This window comes from Neoarius graeffei, chromosome 20 (genome assembly GCF_027579695.1).
Source record: "Neoarius graeffei isolate fNeoGra1 chromosome 20, fNeoGra1.pri, whole genome shotgun sequence".
NCBI lineage: Eukaryota > Metazoa > Chordata > Actinopteri > Siluriformes > Ariidae > Neoarius > Neoarius graeffei.
Window position 1 is genome coordinate 52,610,226 of NC_083588.1, and position 10,233 is coordinate 52,620,458.

The 10,233-nt window shown below is 39.8% G+C and overlaps 1 protein-coding gene across 3 annotated transcripts in view; it reads left to right on the forward strand.

Moving 5' to 3' along the window:
• Positions 1 to 10,233, forward strand: part of atp6v0a1a (ATPase H+ transporting V0 subunit a1a) — a 64,988-nt gene that overhangs the window by 44,197 nt on the left and 10,558 nt on the right. For all 3 annotated transcript variants that reach the window (XM_060901969.1, XM_060901970.1, XM_060901971.1), the window contains exons 10-13: positions 3,040 to 3,252; positions 6,334 to 6,484; positions 6,586 to 6,725; positions 7,731 to 7,897. In XM_060901969.1, coding sequence (XP_060757952.1) covers positions 3,040 to 3,252; positions 6,334 to 6,484; positions 6,586 to 6,725; positions 7,731 to 7,897 — 671 coding nt within the window. The remainder of the gene's footprint in view (positions 1 to 3,039; positions 3,253 to 6,333; positions 6,485 to 6,585; positions 6,726 to 7,730; positions 7,898 to 10,233) is intronic.

The window sequence follows — 10,233 nt, forward strand, 5'->3', positions numbered from 1 at the left end:
ACAAAAACCTTGCGTTGTGATTGGCAGGCACGATTTGATGCCCGGGGTGTTTTTGTTTATATGGTGCGAGGCTAGACCCATTCGCTAGGCAAAAAATATTTTTGGCCGCTAGGCGGTTGGGTCTAGTTTACTAGGCTACCGTAAAAGCACTTTCATGGACAATTTTATTTCGTGAATTATCCGCGGAGGCAGAACCACGGGGAGCAGCCATTGCCGGCTGGAAGTGGCGGACAGGCGTCAATTCTGGGTTATCGGGCGCGAGTAAACAAGCTGCGCTCTGTGGGTCGAGGTTCCCAGTCAAGTAACTTCAGAACACATTGAATAAATATAGATCTAATACTTGTAATAGATCTTTATAGCACTTATCTATTATTTCATAGCATTATGCGCAAGTAGATTTGGTTGTACTTTGGGGTCGAGCGCTTCACCGGCGAAGCTCGACAGGTTTAGAATGAGTAGGTCATGTACTGAGATAAATATCTTTGAAGGGTTTTTTTATTATACAAGCATGATAAACATATTGACAAACTTTTTCCTATGTGCCCACTGCTAAATAATATTATCGTTTTTAAATTACCTAAATTAGATGAAACACAAAACTTGTCACTTTACTTGGTCACACCGGAGCGCGCACTTTCGCATTCATAAAAGACTATTCACATGCCCTGTATCCGAAATCACTCCCTACTCACTAAATAAGGTACTGTATAGCAAGGACGCCATTTTGTACTGCTATCCGAAATGATAGTGAGGATTATTACACCTTACATAGTGCACTCACAGGGAGTAGGGAGTAGTGAACGAGTGCACGATTTCGGACACAGGGATGGTAATGGCATGATAATCACTTTCACTCTTCGGGTTTCGGTTGATTTCTTTTTCGCGGCAGGAACACCCAGTGTAAACGGGATAAAATCTGTCTGACATCCTGTTAGGGAACATACAGTGCTCAGCGTAAATGAGTACACCCCCTTTGAAAAGTCACATTTTAAACAATATCTCAATGAACACAAACAATTTCCAAAATGTTGACAAGACAAAGTTTAATATAACATCTGTTTAACTTATAACGTGAAAGTAAGGTTAATAATATAACTTAGATTACACATTTTTCAGTTTTACTCAAATTAGGGTGGTGCAAAAATGAGTGCGCCCCACAACAAAAACTACTACATCTAGTACTTTGTATGGCCTCCATGATTTTTAATGACAGCACCAAGTCTTCTAGGCATGGAATGAACAAGTTGGAGACATTTTGCAACATCAATCTTTTTCCATTCTTCAACAACGACCTCTTTTAGTGACTGGATGCTGGATGGAGAGTGATGCTCAACTTGTTTCTTCAGAATTCCCCATAGGTCTTCGATTGGGTTCAGATCAGGAGACATACTCGGCCACTGAATCACTTTCACCCTGTTCTTCTTCAGAAATCCAACAGTGGCCTTAGATGTGTGTTTAGTCATGTTGGAAAAGTGCACGACGACCAAGGGCACGGAGTGATGGTAGCATCTTCTCTTTCAGTATAGAGCAATACATCTGTGAATTCATGATGCCATCAATGAAATGCAGCTCCCCGACACCAGCAGCACTCACGCAGCCCCACATAAGGACACTGCCACCACCATGTTTCACTGTAGGCACCAGGCATTTTTCTTTGTATTCCTCACCTTTGCGACGCCATACAGTTTTGAAGTCATCAGTTCCAAAAACATTTATCTTGGTCTCATCACTCCAGAGTATAGAGTCCCAGTAGTCTTCATCTTTGTCAGCATGGGCCCTGGCAAGCTCTAGGCGGGCTTTTTTGTGCCTGGGCTTTAGGAGAGGCTTCTTTCGTGGACGGTATCCATGCATGCCATTCCTCTGCAGTGTACGCCGTATTGTGTCACGGGAAATAGTCACCCCAGTTTGGCTTTCTACTTCTTTAGATAACTTCAGTGAACTTGCATGCCGATTTTCTTCAACCCTTCTCATCAGAAGACGCTCCTGTCGAGGTGTTAACTTCCGTGGACGACCTGGACGTCTCTGTGAGATGGTTGCAGTTCCATCTTTCTTAAATTTTTGTACCACTTTTGCTACAGTATTCTGACTGATAAGTAAAGCTTTGCTGATCATCTTGTAGCCTTCACCTTTGTGGTGTAAAGAAATGATTTTCTTTGGGGAATTCTGAAGAAACAAGTTGAGCATCACTCTCCATCCAGCATCCAGTCACTAAAAGAGGTCATTGTTGAAGAACGGAAAAAGATTGATGTTGCAAAATGTCGCCAACTTGTTCATTCCGTGCCTAGAAGACTTGGTGCTGTCATTAAAAATCATGGAGGCCATATAAAGTACTAGATGTAGTAGTTTTTGTTGTGGGGTGTACTCATTTATGCTGAGCACTGTATTTGGGCTATTTGGAGGCAAAACTTGTTTCGAGATGGCACGCGGATTTTATTCGCTTCGGATTCGGATGATTCATTTTATGATTCAGGACAGCGATTCGGTTCAATCTTAAGAACTGCGACACTGATGCTGAATGGTGGCCTTTTTTAAAAATTTCGACTCGATCCAGCCAAAGATCAGCTCGAGTAAGTGTAAATATTTCTTCTGAGCAGATCGGTTGATAATGTGTTAGCTTCGATTGGTGTTTGCAACACAGGATCAGTGACCAGTCCACCGCAGCCTAGACAATCGGACAAACCAACGACTGTGCATCACTACCGGTGCCGGAACAGCCCCATGAAGGAGGCAACATGTCGCTGACCATGCCTGACTGGCAGAGCAGTGACTTAAAACTTGCGTGTACTTGACAAGAGCTTATGACAAACGTTACATGACGGAACCACTGGTATCAAACGTGATCTTTTGAAATAGCTAGTAATTAAAATTCACTACAGGTACACTTTAATAGTTAGTCTGAGCAGTACCATGTCAGTGTATGTTATCTAATCTATTACTCTGGCATTTTATCATTTCTGTCTCATTTGACAGTCCTGTATAAGATCATTCACTGGTTTGCACGCACCTTTCCTCACCTTCCTGTTGCTTATGTTTTTCTAGGTGCTGAATCAGACGGAGGATCACAGACAGCGCGTCCTACAAGCTGCTTCGAAGACCCTGCGTGTGTGGTTTATTAAAGTGAGGAAGATGAAGGCCATCTACCACACACTCAACCTCTGCAACATTGATGTTACCCAGAAGTGTCTGATTGCTGAAATTTGGTGTCCCTTGTCTGACCTGGACTCCATTCAGCTCGCTCTGCGGAGAGGCACGGTGAGAAAATGGCCACACACACACACTTTTGTTGTCACTCACATGTCTTGTGTTTATGAAGGGGAAACTGAATTGTGCAGACATAATGGAGGGTTTTGTTTGTTTGTTTTTTCCTTTAAGAAATGCAGATATTCTACATGTGATTTTTTTCCCTATATTCAAAATGGATTAAATTAATATGTACTAGAATAACAATTATATTTGCCTTAAAATGATATTTGTATGTGGGAATGCATGACACATTTAGCACATTATCACATAGGATGACTCATGCCCAGTAAACACATGCTCAGATTCTGTACTACACACACACACACACACACAGTGGGCTAGATGTTAGGAAGGAATGCCCACATGCTTAAAGGGTGACTCACGAGTGCACGGAGATCAAACTTTATTTCCCAGTTCCCAATGGGCAGAGTGTCTGAAACACAATCGCTGTGTGCATTACGATATTAAACAAATGATTGTGCACAACTGGTGCACAATTTGTTGTACAGATCTAGTCAGGAAAGAGGAATTCAAAAGGACAACTGTAAGACTAAAATAAGGTCATCTAAGTGGAGAACAAGATTGGTATAGGTATTAACTTGGGCAAAGTTAAAGCTGCTTTTCAGCTTTGCAGTAACTTTTTTAAATATATTTAATCAAAAAGCAGAAGAGAAACTAACCCAAGGAAATTGCATTTCCTTTTATATATATATATATATATATATATATATATATATATATATATATTTAACAGTGATTCCACGAAATCAAGTCGATGAGATTAAGTGGAATAACTGTTTTTATTCTGTCCACATTCACTGGATTTTGAGAAACGGAGCTTTTTTTTTTTTTTTTTTGCAAATTCGATAAATAAAAACTTTATACAAAACATCCGACAAATTATTTCCACTTAAGAGCAATTTGTGGAAAAAATGCGATAATAATAATTCTTGAAAAATAAAAAGATATGTTCTTACCATCAAATACTTATATTCCAAGTTTTGTTGCTTTTTTTTGGGGGGGGGGGGGGGGTTGTTTGTTTTCGAGTAGAGTTTTTATTTAGTCCTCGGTTGGTTCAGCAACACGCTCTGCCATTTTGCTTTTCTCTACTCATGGTGTATGAGGCGATATCTTAGTAGTAGAGTAGCCTATCAGAGCGCGCGATTGCTCATATCCAGTGAATGTGGATAGAATAACATTTATCTTTGCTACTCCGCGTGGGTTTCCTCCGGGTGCTCCGGTTTCCCCCACAGTCCAAAGACATGCAGGTTAGGTTAACTGGTGGCTCTAAATTGACCGTAGGTGTGAATGTGAGTGTGAATGGTTGTCTGTGTCTGTGTGTCAGCCCTGTGATGACCTGGCGACTTGTCCAGGGTGTACCCCGCCTTTCGCCCGTAGTCAGCTGGGATAGGCTCCAGCTTGCCTGTGACCCTGTAGAACAGGATAAAGCAGCTAGAGATAATGAAATGAGATGAGATCTTTGTTACTTTCAGTATTCAAGTTCCAGTATTTATTATTTCAGTCACTGAGTGTAATGAGCTTAAAGTGCATATTCTGGACCAATTTCAGGTTTTTTTTTTTTTTTTTAATATGAAAGTACAGGGTGTCCATAAAGTCTCTTTACAATTTAAAAAAATTATTACAAAGGCATTTGTTGAGATATTGTAACTAGATTTATTTTATTTTAATCAGTGTTTATTAAATTTTTTTCAACTGCAGTTAATAGACCTCTATATGGGCACCATTAGTTGCATGAAGCACATCAAGACGGTACTCGATGGATAGCCTCATCAATGGTGGCAATGGCATTACAAATCCTTTGCTTCAAGTCAGCAATGTCCCGTACCTTTGTTTGATACGCGATATCTTTTAATGTGAATAACAACTTTAATCAACACTGATTAAAATAAATCTAGTTACAATATCTCAACAACTGCCTTTGTAATAATTTTTTTAAATTGTAAAGAGACTTTATGGACACCCTGTATGTCCCTTTACACACACATCCAGAAGGGTAATTTTGCACAAGGCCATCTGTCTACAGCAGAAAAAATAAAATAACAAAACGCATCTGGAAAAATCCTAAGGGAGTCTGGAGCCAGATTCGTGATGTCACCTGCGGAAGCGCCAGCAGGCTGCGCGAGCTTTGCACGGTTTCAGTGCACAGCCTGTGTAGACCAAGCGCTCCCATTTCTCTCTCATTGTCCGGTCTTTTGGAAAACGATGAGTACTAATCCCATCGAGATTGGTGTTGCTACACCCTCCTACGATACATCTGTTAACCATTTTAATAATTACGCGATAACGTTGAAGAAATTTGCAGAAAACCACCAGGTCGTTTTCTCATAAACAAACCAGCGCTGACGTAGGATTCAGAGGGAGGCGTCCCGCACGCGATGTCACGAAAATCAATGTTTGCCGGGAAATCCAAATGCCAAGTTTTTTCAGAGGTGGACCAATTCGCCTCAAATGGCTTGATTTCAACTGAATTTTCTGGTATTGCGCAAGGTAAAAAAAAATTGCGCAAAATATAAAATAAGACAATTACATTGATCTTGCTCCTGAATTTACCCGTGATATGCACTTTAATCTTAAAATTAGGCCTGTGATTTGAATGGAGGATTGAAGTCTGAAGCCAGGTTTAAGGTTGTAGATATTTAAGCAGATTAATATTTAGGAATAACGTTTGGCTCCAACAGGGATGTGCGTGTGTAGTTCTTCTTGCACTGTGTGTGTGTGTGTGTGTGTGTGTGTGTGTGTGTGTTAGTTAGAGCGCCTGTGTGTGCCTGGATTGAGATTCTCACATTTTACTGTCAGCAGCAAAGGGAAAACACTACGCCATAGAATTCCCATCCACACATGGATTACCAGATCACACACCCGGCTGTTCTGTCTTTTTCTGGTTCTCTCACGCATACACACTGCTCAGCTCAAAAACCTGGAGAATCTAGCAGATGGCTAATTTACATCTGATTAGTAGCCACACCCAATTATTTCAAGGTTTTCAAACCCCATTTTGTCAGTCCATGGTTCAAAATGCACCATTTTCTCACTTGTATCTTCCTCTTTTTTTCTTTTTTTTCCCCTCAGGAGAAAAGTGGTTCCACCGTTCCCTCCATCCTGAACAGGATGCAGACCAAACAGACCCCACCTACCTACAACAAGACCAACAAGTTTACCTCCGGCTTCCAGAACATCGTAGATGCATACGGCATTGGCAACTACCGAGAAATTAACCCAGGTGCACCAAACACCTTTCAGAATTTCATACTGGTACACAGTGTTCGCATTTTTATCCCTTTGCAAAGCTCACGTGAGCTGATCGTTCTGGTTTGTGTTCAGCACCCTACACTATCATCACCTTCCCCTTCCTGTTTGCCGTCATGTTTGGGGATCTGGGTCACGGCATACTGATGACCTGCGCCGCTCTTTATCTGGTTCTGCGAGAGCGTCGACTCAGCGCCCAGAAAAATGACAATGAGGTATCATACACTCGTATCCATCTATCTAGCTGTACGTTTCCAATACAGGAACTCTTTCCTGCCCCAAGCCATCATCCTGAACCGTAACTCTGACAGAGAGAACTCGGACCTCTCTGCTGTGTAGTCCTGTTTACGACCCTGGTCCTCCATTACTTTTGCACCGCCAGAGCTTATTTGTTGACTGTTAGTCACACTTTTCCACGATTAGAGTTTTTGTTTTTATTTATTTATCAAAAACGGCTAGAGATAATGAGATGAGATGAGATCATCTGTTCAATACTGCCACTCTTGCACGGTTTTTATTTTCATTTATCACAATTCTTGTTTTTAGCACTATTAATGCACATTCACATACCGGTATACAAAGCACATATGTGGTGTTTTTTGTTGTTTTTTTTGTTGTTGTTTGGGTTTTTTTTTTATAATCATTACTTTATTTGTATATTGTATAGTCGGCTTGTTCCTTTTTTTTAAATTCTATTTTATGTTGTAGAATTTTTGTTTGGTTTTTTTTGTCTTTTTTTTTTGCATGTCTGATAACTTGCTGCTGCAACAAAACAATTTTCCTTGGGATCAATAAAGTAAATCTGTCGCTCTATCTCTATCTCTCTGTTTCTATCTATCTATCTATCTATCTATCTATCTATCTATCTATCTATCTATCTATCTATCTATCTATCTATCTATCTATCTATCTCTTGGTTTCTCTCTGTATTTATCTATCTCTCTCCCATTCTTGTCACACCATTCTTCTGATTTGGAAGAATGTACTTCTTTGTTTTATACCATGCAATTTTTTTTTTTAAATGTGCACAGTGGTACAAAAAGCAGAAGTAGTTATAAAAATGCAGAAACATTAGCAGCAAGGAGCAAAACAGACCATGTAGGCATTGCGTGTTCTCACTAGTTCACCTCACGTTGAGGAAAATACGTTGCTGTGCTCCAGTGTTTAGTATAGCCGTGTTTAATTGGTTATTTCACTGTTTCTTTTTATCTTCCTGCCAGATGTTCAGCATGGTGTTTTCAGGACGTTATATTATTTTATTGATGGGGCTTTTCTCCATCTATACCGGGATCATCTATAACGACTGCTTTTCCAAGACGCTCAACGTCTTTGGTTCCAGCTGGAGTGTGCGGCCCATGTTCGAGAAAGGAGAAAAAGGCAACTGGACGTGAGTCCTTCACTCAGACTCAAAAGCCTTACTGAAAATTTATTATTATTATTTTATAATATCCCCACTACGAAGGAGGGGGGATGTTGTACTGGTTTACCTCTGTCCGTATCTCTGTGCATCCGAAACACCCTTTTTCTCAGCAACCACAAATCATAGCCACTTGGTACCGAGCTTCAGTTTGAGGTTCTATACCATGTATACCGTTTTCAGGTCTGTCATGCATCGACTTCCTGTTTACCGACTGAATGTATTCACGAAACATATAGCGTGGATTTCCAAAATTTTCCTAACATTTTTCTCAGCAACTACAAATCACAACTGCTTGATATTTGGTACCAAGCTTCAGTTTGAGGTTCTATACCGTGTATACCGTTTTCAGATCTGTCATAACATCGACTTCCTGTTTACCGACTGAATGTATTTACAAAACATATAGCGTGGATTTCCAAAATTTTCGTAACATTTTTCTCAGCAACTACAAATCACAACTGCTTGATATTTGGTACCGAGCTTCAGTTTGGGGTTCTATACCGTGTATACCGTTTTCAGGTCTGTCATGCATCGACTTCCTGTTTACCGACTGAATGTATTTACGAAACATATAGCGTGGATTTCCAAAATTTTCGTAACATTTTTCTCAGCAACTACAAATCACAACTGCTTGATATTTGGTACCGAGCTTCAGTTTGAGGTTCTATACGTTTTCAGATCTGTCATACATCGACTTCCTGTTTACCGACTGAATGTATTCACGAAACATATAGCGTGGATTTCCAAAATTTTCCTAACATTTTTCTCAGCAACTACAAATCACAACTGCTTGATATTTGGTACCGAGCTTCAGTTTGGGGTTCTATACCGTGTATACCGTTTTCAGGTCTGTCATGCATCGACTTCCTGTTTACCGACTGAATGTATTCACGAAACATATAGCGTGGATTTCCAAAATTTTCCTAACATTTTTCTCAGCAACTACAAATCACAACTGCTTGATATTTGGTACCGAGCTTCAGTTTGGGGTTCTATACCGTGTATACCGTTTTCAGGTTTGTCATGCATCGACTTCCTGTTTACCGACTGAATGTATTTACGAAACATATAGCGTGGATTTCCAAAATTTTCGTAACATTTTTCTCAGCAACTACAAATCACAACTGCTTGATATTTGGTGCCGAGCTTCAGTTTGAGGTTCTATACCGTGTATACCATTTTCAGGTTTGTCGTACATCGACTTCCTGTTTACCGACTGAATGTATTTACGAAACATATAGCGTGGATTTCCAAAATTTTCGTAACATTTTTCTCAGCAACTACAAATCACAACTGCTTGATATTTGGTACCGAGCTTCAGTTTGGGGTTCTATACCGTGTATACCGTTTTCAGGTCTGTCATACATCAACTTCCTGTTTACTGACTGAATGTATTTACGAAACATATAGCATGGATTTTGATGCTATTTTAAAATAAGTTGACCACGATGCTGTTTGAAATCCCTGGGGAGAACACTGCTCTTTACTTACTTGTTTCAGGGTTAATTATTTGTTGAAGTCTACATTCATAATAAGCGTCCTGTTCCTTCGATTGCTTGCATTCTGATCTGGGTGGGGGTACTGTATACGTAAGTGAGCAGTTGATCTTGTTTGATGTGGTTCTGATTTTAGTCACAGCATGTAAATTGTGTGAATTCCTGAAACTGATTGGTCAGAATCACAAGTTTATCCTAATGCACTCGTTCTAATCCATTAATATTTCTAGTAGCAGCTCATTCAGTTGAACTTGTATAATAGCAGAACTTTGATAAACTGGAACTTTAATAAACTGATTAAAAAGCATGTTATTTAACAAAGAAACCCATATAATTGTTGATGTGAGGAGGTTCCTACTTAACAGCTGATGAAAGGAGTCTCCAGTGTCACAGCTTTGCAACAGTCTTTAACTTTTCCGTTATGGGAAAAAATCCGGACTTCAGTACTTCTGAGTTTTCTGGTTTCTCAGGAACGTGATAACGGTTTTGTTACCTAGAATAATGGAGAGACTGGTGAAGGAATAATGACATTCTATAAATACAGTACCAGTCAAAAGTTTGTACACCCCTACTCAATCATAGGTTTTTCTGTACTATAGTTTGACGGTTTTCTACATTGTAGAACAATACTGAAGACATCACAACTATGGAATAACATCTGGAACATATATGGAATTATGTAGTAAAATAAAAAGTGTTTAAAAAAAAGGTTTCATATTTTAGACTCTTCAAAGTATCCAGCGTTTACCTTGATGACGCTTTACACACTATTGGCATTATCTTAACCAGCTTCATGAGGTAGTCACC